Below are 19,367 nucleotides of genomic sequence, written 5' to 3'. Positions count from 1 at the left end.
TTTTACAGTCGAGGTACATCGAGCACATTTCTCTTTGTTAGCCTCACATTCATTCTAATTTAACCACCTCCCCCCTCCCAAAAAAAAAAAAGTCAGATTCATCCACAGTTTGATGCTCTCCAGTTGCCAATAGTAACCGGAGCCTGGCGCGAGCGAAACATTCTGCTGTTGAATGGAGCGAGGAAGTTTGGAGAGCAGAAGGGGTGTGTTATATCATAGAGGGCCCTCACGACGAGAGCTGTTGTCAATGAATAGAGATGAAGCCCAAACACACTCAAACAACACACTGCATGCCAAATCACGGATAAAATTGGAGGTTTTTGTAAATAATGTTTTGTCTATACCATACATGCTTTTATGCAGAGAAATTAAATACGCCTTCAAAAACGTTATACATTAGGTAGACCTGCACAATAACAAGTATGATGAATATTCTATATTCTGCATGGCAACAAGTTTTGCCTAGCATTATTTTTTTTTTAATTCTTATTTATTGACAACCTATCTTGGGTAGATCCTTATCATAAGTTAACCAAATAATAAAGATCTCACCATATTACCAGTGAATTATTTTATTTTTGTTGCATAAAGCTCGCCTTGAACCCAATGACGTAGATGCAGTTCACTTTTCTGCCCGACGATGGCGACATCGGACGTAGGTGGTAGAGTAGCTAGGATTTAAAAAAAAAAAAAAGAAAAGAAGGAGGGCAGGATGAATCTCGTCTTTGGGAGTGTGCCAATGACAATCTGGGCTCGGAGGCTGCGCTGAGCTATTTACTACCAAGACAAGAGCGAGAAGAGGAAGGAAGCCCGGCGTGGAGGACCCAAGGCTTCGATTGTGAAACCAATCCGGACTTGGTGTCATTCCTCCAGGATTGTTTTTTGTTTTGTTTTTTATTTATTTTATTTTTACACCTAGGTTTCTCCACCTCTGAGTAGTAGGCTACCTGGATTTATTCTACTCTCAACAGGATTACCACTTTGGAGCGATCCGAATTAAATCAGAACGATTGCACCTGTTTGTCGAACCCCGCCACCCCGAGTGGTGCACGAGGACTGTGGACAGCACCGAACCGAGCCCGAAGCCCTTCTGAGAAGTTGTGCATCTTGACGGGGGCAAATCCGCAAGCATGCCGCTCGCACAGATTGCCGAGCCATGGCCCACCATGGAACTTGTCCAGCTGGAGACTGAGGTAAACCACAAGTGCGGAATTGCAACGTTTTAGTCCAGTTACTGTGGAATTTTACATTTGGATAAGTTCCTTGGAAGGACTCGTAACTATTTCGCAACCGGTTATCTTATCATATTCGGATGGGAGGGATATGTTCATAAATGTCTACATGCATGTTTGAGCCTTTCACCTAAATGACCATCTATAATGTGAGGTATGATTATAAATAATATTACTTTGACTGTATGATGCGTCCGTCCATTTACACAGGTTAATTGTACGTAGCTTCTGGCTGCCACGGGGAGAACATGCAAACTCCACACAGGAAGGCGAGTCCGGAATCGAACTCTGCACCTCTAAACTGTGAATCACCTCTTAATGAATACTCCAGTATAATTTCTTTTTAAAGCCTCAGATTTACTCTGAAAGAGGTGATTCATCACTTCACCTCAGTTATTTCCACATGTATCTTGATTTGGAAATATTCATTGTCACTTCAACTCAAGAGCATTTCCAAATCCAGATAAGTGCCTTATACACTTCTCCACTCTGCTGCAGCTCCCCCCCGAAATGAATTTACCCAAGCACATCTGATGGATATTAGATTTGCGGATATTGTCCGAAAGATTATTCTTGGAAATCGTACTGCATTTTGCTGTATTTGGGGAAAAGCACCTGGTTGCTGTTTTGTTTCCTCCCGATTTCAAAGTGATTCCGATTCTCTGGCAACCTGTAGAATGTCATTGACACCATCCAATTGAACAGCTGCGGGAATCTGCCAAAATGTGCGCTGGGCCAGATGACATGTAATATTCATGCCTTCTGTCTCTGATCTCTTTTGTGCACGGTATTACACAACGTCCTCAATCTTCTGTACCGTGAGAATTGATTTGTCGATTGAAAGCCTTTTTGTGGGGGGGGGCATTCTGATCCGGAAGTTGATATCTTATCGTTTACCTTAGGTACCCTTTCTGAACATCCTGCTCTCACAAGTTGATCTCAATCATTCTGTTTTTTTTAGCTTCTCTCATTAAAGAAGACATGCTGACTCATTTAAACGAGTTGCCCCCATTTTTTTTTTTTTTTTTATCCAGGCCGAAAAAAGACATCTTGACTCCTCTACAGAATCCAAACTTGCTAAAGCAGTTAATCATTGACTTGTATTACCATAAAACTGAGCACAGAGAACATCCATTTACTAGAGTGTGAATCAAAAACTAAAATAGACCACCGCGGGGTTTTCCGAAAGTTAGCGCGCAAGAGAAATAGATGAAAGAAGGAAGAATTTATGAATTCATATCCCAAGTATCTAAAAATATCAACAACGGGAGTGAATTAATAACTAATGAGTTGGCTTAATGAGTTTTGATGAATCCGTCCATATTATACATTGGCGCAGTCAGCATAATGAGTCACCCTCCCATAATGTGTCGTTATCGTATTTTTTTTTTTTCCGGTCTACTTGTCAGCAACACCTCCGAACAGATGCTAGTGCTGACCCTGCAAAGAGTGTCGAGCGTAATTGCCTGCCTGTTTTATTGCATGATTGACGGAGGAAAAATGGGCACTTTTATTTCAAATGGGTAAAATAAATGTGGTTTTTTTCCCCATCATCGGACTGCACAACACCATTATCACCCAAGCTATGATAAATTTAATCACACCAGTCGCCGCTAATCATTGTGAGCTCCATATCGGGCCGCTGCACACTTTGCTAGCACCGGCAGACACCTCGGAGCAGAACGTACCAATTGAGCATGTTGGACCGGGAGACAGATGGGGCGAGTTGACCTGCTTCGCTATGACACCACGGCTTGCTTGATACTTTAAGGTCTGGTCCAGGTCCATTTGTGAATCAAAGTCAAAAAGTCAGTCAGCTTTATTGTCAAAATCGGATTGATTTTTATTCCTGCGGGGAAATGACGTCTGATCTGAAGTGAATCAGCGCTGATAAAGATGGAGCAATCATCCCCACCGCTGTGCCTCCATTATGACTCAGTGCCACCTGCAATGGCTTCTGGTATTTGTCACGATCCTGCTGATCCATCCACACCAGATCTCCACCATCCAACTACGGAAACTTTCACTTGTACTCTAAAACTTTCACGATTAGTTACACCCGCTCTAAAAAGTGTAGCAGACTAGAGAAGTGAAGCTATTTTGGGTTCTTATGCAATATTTCGTTTCTCGTCAAGTGTGTGTTTGCTCTCGAGGCCGAGCACTCGAGCGTTTCGAGTTCGTGGCTTTTATCTCCCGCGCGGGATTAAGTGCTGCTAATTTGGGCGTGACCTGCGGAACACCTGAGCAAGACTGTGGCGGTGAAGGAGAACGTTCGATAATATCTCCGACTTCCGGGACAGACATTCCGCAAAAATAAATCTGGTGGGAAATCCTCAGCAGAAATTGTTCCACCATATTTTGTTTTGCTAAATGCTAATGCTAAATGTTTGGAGGTCTAGTTTTCCTGATTATTGGTGGGAGTCAGAAACCTAAAAGCCCAAAATGGTAAATAAATATAGATAATGTCCATTTGGTGGATTTAGCAAAGTGGTTGTCAATCAATACTCACCGAGATACCGAGAAATTTAGCCGGCTAGGATTACAAAGACCGGCTAAAAAGATGCTCCTTGTATTTCTTGTTGCTTGGATACAGTGTTATGTTAGTAAAACAGATTTATCTCACCAACTCAAACAGCGGAGCAGCCCTGAGCTTGTTGACTTTTTATGACCAGACAGGAATGAAAAGTTCCGCTTTGCCGCCTATTGGACTAACGTTTGCTCAATACGATTCCCACGCGTTTAATCGAGAGGCCTCCTCGCTTATTAACGTGTTGAGCCTTGTTTGTGTGCTTAGGTGCGCGTGTGTCTGCGCTCTCGTTGAGGAAGCTCAGGGGAGCGCCGGCGCCATTAACTGGGCCACTTGGATCGGCCAAGCGTGGCTAATGAGATTGAAAGTGTCGGAGGAACGGTATCGGGAGCGTGTACTGTACATGCATGAGCGGAGTGCTCGGCATCAAGGTTTCAATAAAAACTACCGGACCACGGCATGTTGAAAATGTATCCATAATTGCTTCAAAGGCCTGTTGATGGTACACCAGTTTGTATTAAGAAACGTGGTCTGTGGCGTTCCCATGGCGACCTCAGATTACTCATTTTGACTTTATGGCTCTCGGAGTTGATATGACTGTTCTTGTTCAAAGTCCAACAAACAAGTTTGGTGTTACAACGTCGAATGTTATTAAAAGACCACAAGGCTCGACTGGAAATGATCTCAAGTAGTTTGTGCCTGGAGGAAATGGCTTAAGTGACGTCCCTTGTACAGTAATAGTGTCTTGAATTCAATCTCAGGGTTGAAGTGACTTCTGTTTCTCTTCTACAGAAAGCTGCCAGTAAAAGTGGAATTTGTGGCATTCACCGGGGGGGGGCGGGGGGGGAGCGCTCTTGGGAGCAGAATTCCGAAATATGCTCTTCTTTTTTTCTTCTTATATGCGGAAGCAGTTGGACATGTTTTCACATTTCATCACCTACCCATAAAACCGTAAAAGCGTTGATTGTATTTTCACTCGCGCGGGCTCTAAGGGGTCATGACCTATGTCCCAGCTCATAATGACCCATAAGAAGTTGACTTGACTCAAAGATCACATTAGCAAAATATCCATACGACAAATGAGACTTCAAAACTGGAGCAATGCTGAGTCATCATATTTCCTGTGTATCGTTGTGCATGAGTCACCCTCTCAAGATGAACCCCACAAAGAATAAACAAGCGCCCTGTCGTCCCAAATGTGAAGAGGCAGCAAAGCGGCAAAGTCGCCGCTAAAACGTCACGAGTCAGCAATCTGTGACGTACCGTTATGTCTCTCTCTCGGGATAGCCACGACATCACTTCAGCTTATTCTAAATGTGACCGGACAACACGTCTTTGGCGTTTGCCCTTTGTATTTTGTTTTTATTTTTTTTTTTTTACATTAAATATCTACTTATGCCACACACACACTGATAATTTTCTAAACTCTGCTCTCTTTGACAGAATGGCCAGAGTACTGCCGAAGATGGAGTCACACCTGCTGTCAAGGTCGGAACACACACACACACACACACACACACACACACACACACACACACACACTCGATTAATTAAAGACACAACTAATTTGACCGGGGACATTTGGACTGCTGTGTTTACATGGCCAGTTAGTACTTGTTTCCCCCCCAACAACAATGTAGACAAGCTAACAGTTAGCCTAGCATTTTCTTCTTCGTATCTTCCAGCAGTCTGCCCCCGGGCACTATGCTGCCTCTCACAGGTCACCGATGATACTACAATAGGCATCTCATATTTTAAGACGAGATTTCTTTTCCACTTCTGTGGGTGTAATTAGGTTGTAATGAGATGTATTTTATTACTCTCTATTACATGATTTATTTCAAACAACCGTAGCTTCGGCTGCGTGTCCCCAGTTGTCCCGTTAAGCGTACGATCACATCACAAACGTGCACAAGCTTGCTCGTAAAGAATGGCTGAGTCAGCCCTTTTTTTTTTTTTTTTTTTTTTAAATCCTCCCCAGCCTCCATTATTATCTGGCCCTTTGGAACACGATCCCGTTTCCTCTTGTGTTATTCTGCAGGGGCACCGTGCTCATGCTGGCTTTTGTGTTCAGTCCTTGTGAATTGAATGGAGGCGGGGTGAAGCCCGTCTAGCATCCTTTCACGTTATAATGACCTGCGATGATTGGGGTCACCACACGGGGAAATGCGCTCATCCAAATCACAGCTTCGTTTATCACATCTGATACCTTGCTCTCTTGCATTGCAATACGCCATCAATAAGATTCAATTACAACCGGAATGGTGCTTTTCACGCGCTAATTGATTGGACAACACTTGGAGCCACTATTTATTCCGCTTCAATTTATTAGAATCCCGCATTCGATACGACGACGAGGAAATTGACTTTCTCCAATGGAACGGGATTGTTTTCCTGGAAGGACATTGACGTGGCCTTGGGAAAAATCCATCGCGGCGTTTTGATCGGAACCGCACCTGTAATTGTTTCGCTCTCCGTTGTTGTTTGTTAGCACGTCTCATCTTCGTTGATGCGTTTCCTGCGACCACTGAGGCGATATTTCATTTCATTTCAAGCGAGGTGCTGCGTGATCCACTCGCCAGCTTGTTGCTGACTGTCTTTTTGCTCTTGATTTGTTTTTTTTTGCACTGCAAGCGGGCATCAAATGAAATCAAGGCAGTAAAATTGTAACCAATTAGATGATGGCTCTCTGAAGGGTTCACGAGTATGCGTTTTACCGTTGCAGTTATTAAAAACAGGAATTAGAAGCACTCTAATGACGACCGCAGACTTTTTTTTTCCGGATCAAGTGCGTCTAATGGGCTTCCTCAGCTCGTATAGATTCAGCGTCCACGAGCAGCATAGGCCGAGGCGTATCGATGGAGGGAATCATCTCATCCGTGGTGCCAGGGGAGGAGTTATTATTACCCAGTTTTCTCCTTCAAGTGAACAAAATGTCTCGACCTCAGTCAAAGTTTACTCATTGATGTTTTTTCGCGGGATGAATGTTTAAACTATTGCGGCGCTCTTGTTAAATTAACTTGAGTGAGGGGAAGTTTTTCCGCCTCTGCCTTCAACAGTGACGGATGCGACCAATAAACTACAAGAGCAATTTGGTCTATATTTAATTTTATGTCGAATGCAGGCCTGTTGTTACATAATTGTCACCCCACTGCGGCATGAGCTCCTACCTTACGAGCCAGAGGGCAGAAATTAGAACGAGGTAATGCACCAGAGATTGTGGCTAATGACTTTTTATTTTTCCACTGCAGTTAGGCGCTGGTAGGATAGAAGCAACTAAAGGGCACGATTAAAAGGAAGGTATGGTTCGGCGGCCGTAGATGATGAGGTATTGGAAAAGGCAAGGGAGAGGAAACGCTAGGCACCTTTTCGGCCCGCGTGGGAGTCATGGGAGTGAAGCGAAAAGAAATGTGAGCCTCTTTCACACGGAGACCCTGCAAAATTGCCGTAATGAGAGCGGTGATAAAAGATATGCCGTTTATCCGCATTTCATTATTAAATGATCCAAAGTAAATTATAGACAGAATCGGACGGAAAAGTGTGCAGTGTGCCTTTGACGGTCACGGCCACCGTATCAGAGTCAAATTATGGAAACAAATTAGAAGATGGGAACGCACGCAAGCAGCTCGGAAAGCATCAGTCGAGACCGAGGACAATCATATTACCAAACGAAAAGATGGGACCGATTGTTCGTAAAAAATGAGTTTGATGCAGTTTCAACACGTGCTGAACCGGATTAAAGAAATAAATAATACAAATAAATTATAAGAGATTATGCACAGCTACGTAAAATAAATGTCTTGTGAAGAATTCCTAGAAAATCACAATGTATGGTGAGCTATTTTTAGAAGAAGCCTACAGACTGCTAATGTGGCCCTTGAATATTACCCGCAGGCACCATGTTGGTGACCCCTGTTCAATCCAACGCATTCCCCTGCGTGGCCATGTCGAGCTCATAGCAGCCTCGGTGTCGAGTGTTCCTCGACCCGATTAAATATTTACCGGAGGAGCGAGTGCGTAGGCGCCGCACTTGACAAGCGGACGGAGCCTAGGGCGGGCACGGAGCCCGGCGAACCAGGAAACGGCAAGGTTACGAATTTCCCCGCCTAGCTAGGAGAGCGCTAAGCGTATGCTCACGCATGTGGTCGTCATGGAAACGGCCCTTCAACAAATCTGACCTCTCTATTGCCTAAGAGGTAGGATTTGCATTGAAGCCCCTCCAGCAGTCGTCACGTTGTTATTTCAAGCACGCTTTAAATTTTGCTGGTGGGCATAATGTTTTGGCTGGTGGGTGTATTTTACTGCAAGTTTCTTGTGAACCACATCTCTGTGGTTTCTGACTGCTTCTGCAAGAATCCAAGAATTCTCTGTGGGTCTTGTCGAGGTTACATCAATTCCACAGCACTTCCTGGAAAGCGCAGATGGCGGCCAGCTTGGGTCGCCGACGTCCAGCTTGGCCTTTTCCCGCCGGGCTCGCCACTGGGAAACTGTCAAACAAACCTGCGGCGAGATGATCGCATGTGCGTGTTGCAGTCACTGTGATTCCTAGCTAGGGAGGCGTGTTCGAACAACCCTGCAGAACCAAACACGCCGCATTCCACGGGAAGGTCAGGAGGAGGGAGGGGGGGGGAGCAGGGGTAGTCACTGACTTATAGCATCACTTTTGTGTTGCAATGTCCTCCAAAGCCTTTTTTTTCCCCCTTCTCTCGCTGAATGTCGTCACGAGCGCAACGATAAGCACCCGAACAGACCGCCGCCGATAACTGCTTTTTATTTCTTTATGCGTGATAAAAATCGCGGGTGGTTGGCGGAAAACAACCACAACGCGGTGGCGACAACAAGGAAAGTACTTCTCAGTGCGTCAGCAATATCGGTCGATCTTTGCGTAGGCGATTTATAAGTATTAGCTTGTCAGTCTAGATGTGTTGCTGCACCGTTTGTGTTGCATTGAAGCAAAGCCTATGGAAATCTCGACACAATCTCGGACTTGTATACACAATTGTACTGTGTGTTTGGTTTGAAGGGCATAACTCTCGTGTGCGTCTGTGCGTGCTCTCGACTGAAGCGGACGCTCTCTTGTGTGCGCTTATCATCAACAGAATCTGCTGTTCATGGTAGAAGGTGGCTCTGCAGAGCTACTGGCCAAACGCGCACACACGCAGAGGCGGGGCCATGGTTTATAACCCAATTACCCAGAATCGCCCCCCCTCGAGCTTGCGGGAGACTCTAAATTCTGTGGGTGGAGGGAATCAAAAGCATCGCTAGTATGTTGCTGTCAGTAGCAGTCGGATGAGTAGAAAGTACTGTGGGACAAGTTTGGGCAGTGTAATGCAAAAATAGACTCACAATAAAAAAAAACTCAAAACGATGATTAGTAATACTGGTAATGTTTTTTTTAATTCTGTCATGATTGTTATATTGTCTGTTTACATGTGTTACTCCACCGTTTGTGTTCACATAGACCCCCAATAAGCATTTTCAACAGAAAAGTTGGTTCCCTCACAAAAATATTTCAAGTATTATATACGGTTATGTTTTTAATTATTTCAAACTAGAAAATTCACCCGAACGCAGCATAACATGGACGCGAGTCGTCGTCTGTCAGCGCGTCAACAATTAAAGATGTTATTCCTCAGCCTCCCTTCAAATAATTCAAAGCATATTTCCGTTGCCTTCAGTAGCCCCTCCTCTATCCATCCTTGGTTGCCGCGAGCCGGCGTCGTCATGGTTACCGTGTCCTCAGCGTCGCCAAGCCCTGCAATAGTAGAAAATGTTTTTTTACACTGAGTAGCTATAAACCTTCTTGCTCATTCAGAGTTTCATTCATGACTCTTTTTTTTTTTTTTTTTTTTTTTCTTTCATCACATTTTTCAGATTTGGTCCGGTGATTATTCTCAAGCCCCCCAAAACCTTTAAAGGCCACGGTGGTATTTGCTCGAGGCTATTAAAAGGACCACTCGGTCAGTAAGAGAACTCGTCCATCAACGATTGGCATAAAAGCTTGCTGTCCACGGCCGTTTCCTGCGTAAAGACGCCGTCCTCGCAACCACTTCTCACAAAGATGAGGAACACAGTTGCCATAGTTTCACACTTCTCCCTTTCAGGGTCGACTGAGGAGAACGTGGCAACCGGTTGCTCTTGTCTTTTACAGTTACTACCATGGCGGAAAGCTTATTTCCCCGCCAAAAACCACCTCAAAATATATTTTTGGTCTATTTTCCATTCCAGTCAATGAATTTACTCTGCTGCTACTTGTTTCTATTACTTTTCACTATTGTTGGACCCAGGAGCAAAATAACGGTTGACATGGTTACCGCGGCAACAACGGTTACCATTGTTGTAACGGAATCATAATGAATCTATTTTGTCATGTCATTTGAAATACTGAGATTTTTTACATAACGGCATGGAAAGTAAGACATTTTTCAAATTCGATTCATGGATCAATAACGACATAATTAACGTGCCTGCTATCTTAATTGAAACTCTAATACCATCATCATCATCCTTCCATTCTGCTCAGGCTCATGTCAACTGTCTGACGTGCCTCTCATTTTACCGCAATCCTTGTTGTGCTATTAATATTCCAGATTGACCAACGCAGGATTTCCTGTAGCATCCGTGCTAATCCCGCACACGTTTCCTGTGCCTTTTCCATGGAAATGTTTTAGCCTATACGTCCGTTTGCAGCTGTCACTCACAGCGAGCAGATGGAACGTCCTGTTAAATGTTCAATCTTTTAACCCCGTGTTGTGGACGACACCAAAAGGGGTGAAAAGGTGACCTCGTGTTGCGGAAGAGCTTCCTGTATGAAATATCCAACCAAGCCTGGAGATTAAGGAATCATGTGACCAAGAAGGTTCTCTGCTTTGTCAGGGGTGGACTAAAAAGGCATTTGATTTTTTTTTTTTTATTATTATTTATGCAAGAGTCCCTAATGAAGAGTCCCCAAAGAGTAAAAACAGAAAACGAGACTTAGATGAAGTAGCGAGAGGTTTTATGTCTTAATGCAGTGCAAGCAGCTGTGTTATTTGGATCCTTGACTTCTCCTTGCAGTTTAAGCCTCTTCTCAACCGCTCCAGGCTACGCTTTTATTAAAGCGCCTTGATTTAATGGTTGGAGGATTGCATTTGGTGCACTTGTAGCGTCTGCCCCGCCTCTCCACAAAAAGGAAAACAAAAACGTTAGAAGCTCTCACCTGACATGTTCGGGTGCACAAGCGACACATCCAGCAGATCATCTTTCTCAGAACTCGACAATACTAGGTCAAAGTCAGCACACATAGATTTACTGCTTGAAAATTTGGTACAAGCAATGTGGTCTGCGAGCCGTAAATCTGGAGCGGATCAGAAATGGTGGAAGGAGACACAAAGCATGAATCTGGGAAAAAAAAGGATCCTGTAATGGCCTCTTGGCTGCTCTTTGTTCCAACTGTCACCAGTTGAAAAGATGCAGGAAAAGAGGAAGCCGTGTCAAGACAGCCGTGGATAAATGTTGTAATTGTGTGTTATTCATTGGACTATTATGCTGCGAGGTGACAATTTTCTTCTGTGCCGGGATGAATTAGCATCTACACAGACTGCGAGTGTATATAGTGAACATGCCCTTACTTGGCCAACCTTGGCTCTGCATGACGGCTCCTCTTAAGTGTCTGCCACTGGCCCCTTGTGTGTTTTTTTTTTTTTCACAAGTTAGCAGGTCTCCTCTTGTGTCCTATAGTTTGGCTAGCTAAAGAGGGGAAGACACCCCCCCCCCCCTTTTTCTCTATTTCACTTTTTTTTTTTTTTTTAATATTTTGCAAGTGACTCTACTTTCCAAAGAAAGAGCAACACAGAAATTCAAATTTACCGCATTTTCACTGTAACCTTCCCCTTTGTGCCCAGTTCTCGTCAATGTAGTCACACTCTACTTAGGTGGTTAAAAACCTCACTTCCCATTTTGCTGTGTGTGTGTGTGTGTGTGCGTATGCAAAGCCAGTGAGTAACACACATCGAACATGTTGGCTAACTCAAAGTAAATCTTGTGCGGTTGTAAGCCGGTGCGTGCTGGCTCCAAGTGACATGGAAATATTTGGACATGTGGAGGTTATTATTCCGCACCAAAACACGCACGAGAGAGGCAAGTGGCAGGTTTTTGTTGATTTTTAGCATGTTGAGCGTGTCAAATAAATCTGTTATATGTTTGTATGTCTTTGTGTGTGGCCATCTAATTTAATTTCAGACTTTTTTTAGCTGATTAACTTTAACATGTCAAATAGCTTAGCAGACAGGCAAGGATAAAAATGAACACAATAAACAAATAAATTGATTTATTGTTGTTAACTCGTATGTCCATTTCTCGACTTCCTAATTCATAGAGGATGATGTAAGGACTTATTGCGGAGGCATCCATTTTTGATTTTGGGGTGGAATGTTCCTTTCTTAAGCCAGTGAGGCAAACAGGAAAAAGTATCACTAAAATTCAGGAAGAAAAAAGAGATTCTTTTCCAAATTTGACACTGCAGAAATTGCACAAATGTGAATTATACTTTGCTTTCACGGAGAGATTTATTATTGCCTTTCAAATATTTCATTGGAGTCCAGTCATAAGTGGTCACCATTGTGTCTTTGACTTTGAAAGGCCGCTCTTTGAATAGCGGCTTCTGCGTACAGGTTGAGCTTTTGTAGCCGGAAGGAAGTGAAGTCAGCTCAAGAAGAGAGAGAGAGAGAGAGGAAATGAGAGAGAGAAAGAGAGAGGGCAGAGAAAGCCACTTCCTGTCCTGTCCTGACTTGTCCGGACTTGTCCTATCCCCCTATTCCCCCCCCCCCCCCCCCCCCCCAACACTCCGTCTGTCTCCACGTGTGTGTGCTTGCATAGTGACTAATCTAAGCCAAACAAAAAATAATCATGTCAACTCTCCATTCCAACACCACTTAGAACGAGTCTCATATCACGTGGATAGAGAAGGACTTTGCCCAAATGAGTGGCCAGGTAAGTCACTCCCTGCTACTCCTCCCTAAATGAGACCGCATTTGTATGAATTACATCTGGCCTTAATTAAAATGACATATCGTCTCATGTGTTTCATTTGGTTGTGCCGTTTTGGGTGCAAGAGGGTGAGAATGAAAGCAACCGCTTCCTTCCTGGTTGCCTGCTTCTGATTCATGTTCGACCTCCCTCAGTCAGTCAGTCAGAGGAGCACAACAAAAGAGTCAGCAAGACCCTTAGAGTGTCACCTCTTGGGACATGGGACCCGGGGCGAGATTTAAACTCGGTCGCTTTCTCCCGTTCTACCTGTCCAAAAAACCCAAAGGCTTGGCGGCGGCTGCAGATACTTTGCCTGCTTTGAAACGCTGGACACTGGTAACCGTGACAACATGTCATTTAAAGTTCAGTTCGATCTGTTGTTTTTGTGGTAGGGCTTGTATGTTTGCGCCGTGTCTACATTTTGTAATATAAATGGCATTTTACCATGTGTGGGTATATTTTTTTCAATTTGATCTTTAATCCGTTTTTTTAATAGGTTAAACAAAACTACCGTATTTTCCAGACTATAAGTCGCAGTTTTTTTCATAGTTTGGCCAAGGATGCAATTTATATGTGAAATTATTAACACATTATTGCTTAGATATATTTATGGTAACAGTCTGAAAAAAATTGGTATCAAACATAAAAAAAAAAAAAACTTTAAAAACAACTCATTATTTTTCACACCACTAAAGGGAGCCCGTTTTCACCCACAAGTCAATCTGTACCTCACTTTGAGAATAACAGGTCGGTGTGTCACCAGGAGCATTTTGGACATTAGCCAAATCCTTGTTTCTTTCTTTTTGTGGATAGGATGATGGCGAAATCAAAGAAATCAACATCACCCATGTGGTCAAAGAAGGTTCGGAAAAAGCAGACGCGTCTCACTTTGAATTGCTCAAAGTGTTGGGCCAGGGTTCCTTTGGGAAGGTAAAGCGTGCAAGTTGGAAGCCGCGTGTATCTTTTCATCCTCTGCAGTCTTTCTTCTGACATTGCTCGTGTTTCACATACTTGAGGTGTTCCTGGTGCGCAAGGTGACCCCTCCTGATGACAACCAGCTCTATGCAATGAAGGTCCTCAAGAAGGCCACACTCAAAGGTAAGAGAGAGCAGCTTGTGATTGAACGATATAATCAAAGTCAGAACCGTGTAAACAATGTCCTCCGGCGAAAAAACGACCGCCATACCATAAAAGGATTTTTTTTTTTCTTTTCTCCCCACCAGTGAGAGATCGTGTGAGGACCAAGATGGAGAGGAACATCCTAGCTGATGTCAACCACCCGTTTATTGTCAAGCTGCACTACGGTTAGTCGGCTTAATTGCTCCCGTCACCTCCTTCAAAAAAAAAAAAAACATTGGTATATTCTCTTCGCAGCTTTCCAGACTGAAGGGAAACTCTACTTGATCTTGGACTTCCTCCGAGGAGGCGATCTCTTCACCCGACTGTCTAAAGAGGTGAGAATTCCCTCGGCGTGTTGATGCTACACGTTGCGTTCTCATGCATCATAACCGAATTTCCATCTCGCAGGTGATGTTCACTGAGGAGGACGTCAAGTTTTATCTCGCAGAGTTGGCGCTGGGCCTCGACCACCTCCACAGCTTGGGCATCATGTACAGAGACCTGAAGCCTGAAAAGTAAAAGAAGTGCTTCCCAAATTGCACATTTAAATATGCAATTACGATAATATATCCTACATTTGTTGTCTAGCATTCTCTTGGACGAGGAAGGTCACATCAAACTCACAGGTGAGAAAATAGCAAGTAGATCAATAATTCCTGAAATGCTTCATCAAAAGTCTCCTTTGCTGTCTCGTAGATTTTGGTCTGTGCAAAGAAGGCATTGAGCAGCATGAGAAGGCGTACTCGTTCTGTGGCACGGTGGAGTACATGGCACCTGAGGTGGTCAACAGGGTAGGACACACCCACAGCGCCGACTGGTGGTCGTTTGGAGTACTGATGGTAAGGAAAGAACTTTTTTTTATATTTTTAGGTAATTATGTAAAAGTCATGTTCTCTCCTCTAGTTTGAAATGTTGACCGGGTCGCTGCCATTTCATGGGAAAGATCGCAAAGAAACAATGAATTTGATCCTCAAGTAAGTGCAAATGTTTACTTGTACTTTGGTTGGATCACTGATGATGACCAATTATCTCTTGCAGGGCACGTTTGGGAATGCCTCAGTTCCTCAGCGCAGAGGCCCAGTCTCTGCTAAGAGCTCTGTTCAAGAGGAACCCCAGCAACAGATTGGGTCGGTTATCTCCTTCACTGCAGCCAGTTGAGCAACACAGTTGGCTGTCAACACATTTTATAGGCTTGAGAAGTGCTTGCGAAGAAAAAAATTAAAATGCCTCCCAAAGTTGACTTACCACACAGAAGAATGTTAATAACCCTGCCAAATTTGAACATGTAAAAAAAAAAGTATGTAATTAAATTGAAATTGTTTCCATGGGTTCACTATAGGATCGGGTCCAGATGGAGCAGAGGAGCTCAAACGTCACGGATGGTTTTCCAACATTGACTGGAATGTGAGTGTGTTATTTTGTATTTTTTTGTCTATTTATTTATTTGGGGGAGTCATCCAAAAAATAATTTCATTCCTATTAATTTAATTGTTTTATGGTTTTGTTTTTCTGTATTTTTTTACCAATGAATTAGAGTACTGTATTATTGCTGCTAGTATTTTTTTTTTTTTCATCCAAAACTGTTTTCACCTGTGCCAGAAACTGTTCCGCAGAGAGGTGAAACCCCCTTTCAAACCAGCCGTGGCGCGTCCCGATGACACGTTCTACTTTGATTCCGAGTTCACTTCCCGCACCCCAAAAGGTAATAAAAGTCAGGAACACCTTGGAAGTATAAACACATAAATAAATACACCATTCAACTTTTCATCCTCAGACTCTCCCGGCGTGCCGCCAAGTGCCGGAGCTCACCAGCTGTTTCGAGGTTTCAGCTTCATCGCGTCAACTCTGTTGGAGGAAGAAGGTTCAGTGGAACCCGTGAAGCCCCCGCCGCACCCGGTGGTCCAGGTAAGCAGTAGGCAACTTTCATGGATCAAAATAATCCGTTGGTTAGTCGATTAATCGTTAAAATGAAAGACATTTTATTAAAATAACAATTTATTTTTGTATCTGTCTCAAAATGGCGCTACAAAACTATTTCCTGTCCACTTGCAGCAGCTGCATGGGAAGAACTTATTGTTCAGCGACGGCTACATCTTGAAAGAGGACATCGGCATGGGCTCCTTCTCTGTGTGTAAGCGATGCGTCCACAAGGCCACCAACACGGAATACGCCGTCAAGGTACAAGCAGGTCGCCGAAACACCTGGATGACCTCAGACAAGGCCTAGAATCGTGTTTTTTGTGATGGACAGATGATTGACAAGACCAGCGCAGACCCTTCCGAAGAGATCGAGATCCTGCTTCGATACGGACAGCACCCCAATATCATAACGCTGAAGGATGTGAGGAAAACAATTTAAATAATCAAGTCAAACCTCGATTGACTTCCCTCGTGTCGGTTCCAGGTGTACGATACCGGCAAGCAGGTGTTCTTGGTGACGGAGCTGATGCGCGGAGGAGAACTGCTCGATCGGATCCTCAAGCAAAAGTCCTTTTCGGAGAGGGAGGCCAGCGCCGTGCTGCACACCATCACCAAGACTGTGGAGTACCTGCACTCGCAGGGGGTGAGGGTGCAGCATATTTAGTTATCAGCGGCCATCTTTGTTTTGGTTTTTTAAATGTGATGATTACGTACGTATCTTTCATTACACATTTACTGATGGTGTCTTAGGTGGTGCACAGAGACCTGAAGCCCAGCAACATCCTCTACGTGGACGAGTCGGGGAACCCGGAGTCCATTCGGATCTGCGACTTTGGCTTCGCCAAGCAGCTGCGCGCCAACAACGGCCTACTCATGACCCCGTGCTACACCGCCAACTTTGTGGCTCCTGAGGTGAGCCCGGCACATCTTGTGTCATATTTAAAATGGTGGAAATGTTTGTCGTTTTTTGGAGAGGATAAACAATGTATGCCTGTTTGTATTGCTATATGTTTCTTGTAAAAGCTCAACCATTCATGCTAACCGTTAGCATGTCGACAGTGGTTTGTATTTGGCAAGCGGGCTTTTGTGTGGGAGTTTATCAAATTGATTTTTGTGAGGCGAGTCGGGGGATTATTGTACTGGAGAACAATATTGATGCCTTAACGCGCACATAATTTGTCGTCGCTAGGTGTTGAAGCGTCAAGGTTATGATGAGGGCTGTGATATTTGGAGTTTGGGAGTACTGCTGTACACCATGCTGGCCGGGTAAATAATTACACTCTTAAAACTGCGTTGTATAATTCGTTTCCATCCTCACGCCGTCCTGTTTTATTGATTCCTTTCTCTAGTTTTACTCCATTCGCTAACGGACCTGAGGACACTCCCAATGAGATCCTGAACAGGATAGGCAACGGTCACTTTAGTTTGTCTGGAGGCAACTGGGACACTGTGTCAGACGCCGCTAAGGTGACTTGTGTAACATTATTTGTTCCAGAGGGCTTAAGTCTGACTTAAAGTGTGTTCCTTACTGTAGGACCTGGTGTCCAAGATGCTCCACGTGGACCCACATCAGCGACTGATCGCCAAGCAGGTCCTCAGGCACCCTTGGATCATCCAGAGAGAAAAACTCCCCAACAGCCAGCTCCCACTCCAGGACCCTAAACTGGTCAAGGTATCATTCTCGCATGACAGCATCCAAAATTGATCCAAATCATTTTTAAATTTACTATTTATGTTCTTTTTTTATTTAAATCTAAAAATGAGAAGGTAGGATGTCAAATAAATGCAGCACTGTTATTTCCGTCCCAGGGCGCCATGGCGGCCACGTACTCGGCCCTGAAGAACTCGCAGCCCACCCCCGAGCTCAAACCCATCGAGAGCTCCTTCTTGGCCCAGCGGCGCGTCAAGAAGCTTCCGTCCACCTCCCTGTAGACACATTGTCTTGAGAGAAACAAAAAAGCCACCCAACCAACCAGCTCGCTCGGGAGGGCGCTACCAGCCAAGGAACCCTGACTGTGACCCTGAACCCCCCCCTTCTGAAAGAACCCATCTTGTTGTGTTCACTTTTGTAGTGGGGCCAGCCAAAGATGTACGGGGAGGGGAGGGGAGGGGGGGGGGGGTGATTGTTTGTAATCTACGTGTGCGCGCACTTGTGTTCCTGCACGACCACCATGCCACACAAAGCCCGCTCAGCCATCACTGGACGTCGTCACTTTGCTGCACGTTTATTTGTCTGCCAGTTTTTGTCTGTCTGTATGTGTATGCATGTGTGTGCGCGTGCGTAAAGATAAGCTTTACATTAGCGGATTTGCGCCGCTAAATCCGTTTGTGCCGGCAGCACGGCGGCCGCAGTAGTGTCCAAAATGCTGTTCAACAGTTTTTGTCAACGTCGAGGAGGGTTAGTAATGTGAATAAAAGAAACAAAATATATGAAAATATATATTTCTGCCATTAAATGCCTCTTTTGGCTTTGGGACAGCCAGAAACATGGGGATTGTTGGGAATTTTTTTGTTCACGTCAATCTTGTTTCTTTTTACAGTGTCAGTTGCATGACGTGCAGTGTGTGATGTTTATATGTTTTATTTGACAACACATCTTCTGGTGGCTTTCTGTGAAAGAGACTCGGCATGTTCAAACATTTACATTGGCTTTTTGTGCCCCCCCCCCCTCCTCCATTACAATTTCAATGCTGTTTCCTGTGCTTGGCTGCTTTTGGTGTTCATTTTTGTCCGAGGAAAGCGTCGCTTGAAAATAGTGCAAGACAAACTTGAGCACATTGCTTACATACGTGTTTAAAAAAATAAAATAAATAAAAGGTCTCGTAATGTATTGACAAGCAGGCCGGGCAGACTGTTCTCTCCATTGAATCAAGCCAGTTTTATTTTACACGGGGTCATAAAAAATTGGGGGTATTTGACTTTCAGGTGAAATTTTCAGGGTGAACCTGAAAATGGGTTATAGGCAAATTAACATTAGGTGGTCATGAATTGATCGATACATTTCACCTGAAAGCCGAACATCCCTAACTTTTGGGGGATTCGATTATGTGTCAAGTTACTGCCTGTGAGATTGCATACACTTTTCCACTTATGATTTCCAAATGACGTGTTAGCTTCCCAGGGTAGGTCCTGCTTTCAGCTTGGTGCCTAAAGGCCTACTTGATGAGGAAGGTGTCGAAATGTCTTGCATAAAAGAAGGGAAGAGCTGCGAGGCTGTGAAATTGTCCAACCAGCTGTCTTACCTCAAAAGGGATCATCAAGTTCTATCATTCTTTTGTTTGTTGTGATTGAGGGGAAAAAAACATTGTTCCTTTGACTAAACGTGGTGTGTCTTATTATATGATAAAGATGAAGATTTTTATATCTTACAAAATATTAAAGATTCTGTTGCTACAGTAAACTGTCTCATGGAATAATGTGTAGTTGTGCTTGTACTGGTCATGTAATTTTCATCCTTTTCATGACATTGTTGAGCTCAGGATGAGGTGGCAAGGGCATTTTTTTAAGTTAATGAAATTTATGACTGGAAGTTGCCCATAATCAATTGGGGCTAACTTTTTTTTT

At 44.0% G+C, this 19,367-nt stretch overlaps 1 protein-coding gene and 1 long non-coding RNA gene across 5 annotated transcripts; one reads left to right on the top strand and one right to left on the bottom strand.

Annotated features, from left to right (window-relative positions):
* Positions 1-751: 751 nt before the first annotated feature.
* On the top strand, positions 752-19,203 carry rps6ka1 (ribosomal protein S6 kinase a, polypeptide 1). Of its 4 annotated transcripts, none has more exons than XM_037240836.1 (22): positions 752-1,193; positions 5,203-5,247; positions 13,579-13,695; positions 13,782-13,863; positions 13,989-14,069; positions 14,140-14,219; positions 14,293-14,399; positions 14,473-14,510; positions 14,581-14,723; positions 14,788-14,858; positions 14,923-15,011; positions 15,224-15,288; positions 15,484-15,586; positions 15,659-15,789; positions 15,937-16,062; positions 16,135-16,224; positions 16,288-16,446; positions 16,554-16,715; positions 16,993-17,069; positions 17,153-17,270; positions 17,338-17,475; positions 17,613-19,203. In XM_037240836.1, exons 1-22 carry the CDS (start codon positions 1,131-1,133, stop codon positions 17,733-17,735), a joined length of 2,208 nt encoding a protein of 735 aa, XP_037096731.1. In that variant the 5' UTR covers positions 752-1,130; the 3' UTR covers positions 17,736-19,203. The 4 variants fall into 4 exon arrangements, with proteins under 4 accessions (XP_037096731.1, XP_037096733.1, XP_037096734.1 ...); XM_037240838.1 differs by lacking the exons at positions 752-1,193; positions 5,203-5,247 and adding exons at positions 11,726-11,877; positions 12,676-12,729; XM_037240839.1 differs by lacking the exons at positions 752-1,193; positions 5,203-5,247 and adding an exon at positions 11,730-11,877.
* Positions 1,325-3,178, bottom strand: LOC119115926. The gene is made up of 3 exons (XR_005096209.1): positions 3,168-3,178; positions 2,214-2,220; positions 1,325-1,546 (listed from the first exon to the last, which is right to left on the bottom strand). It is a non-coding gene; the product is annotated as an uncharacterized LOC119115926 (long non-coding RNA).
* Positions 19,204-19,367: the final 164 nt, after the last annotated feature.

Source organism: Syngnathus acus, chromosome 22, assembly GCF_901709675.1.
Source record: "Syngnathus acus chromosome 22, fSynAcu1.2, whole genome shotgun sequence".
Classification (NCBI taxonomy): domain Eukaryota; kingdom Metazoa; phylum Chordata; class Actinopteri; order Syngnathiformes; family Syngnathidae; genus Syngnathus; species Syngnathus acus.
Note: the sequence above shows the minus strand (reverse complement) of the source record. Positions and strands in the feature narration are given on the sequence as shown.

Coding starts and splice junctions, on each gene's coding strand:
- rps6ka1 (XM_037240835.1), top strand. CDS start 12,985: ATGGGACCCGGGGCGAGATTTAAACTCGGTCGCTTTCTCCCGTTCTAC. Junction 14,400..14,472: donor AGAGACCTGAAGCCTGAAAA/GTAAAAGAAGTG, acceptor TTTGTTGTCTAG/CATTCTCTTGGACGAGGAAG. Junction 14,511..14,580: donor AGGTCACATCAAACTCACAG/GTGAGAAAATAG, acceptor GCTGTCTCGTAG/ATTTTGGTCTGTGCAAAGAA.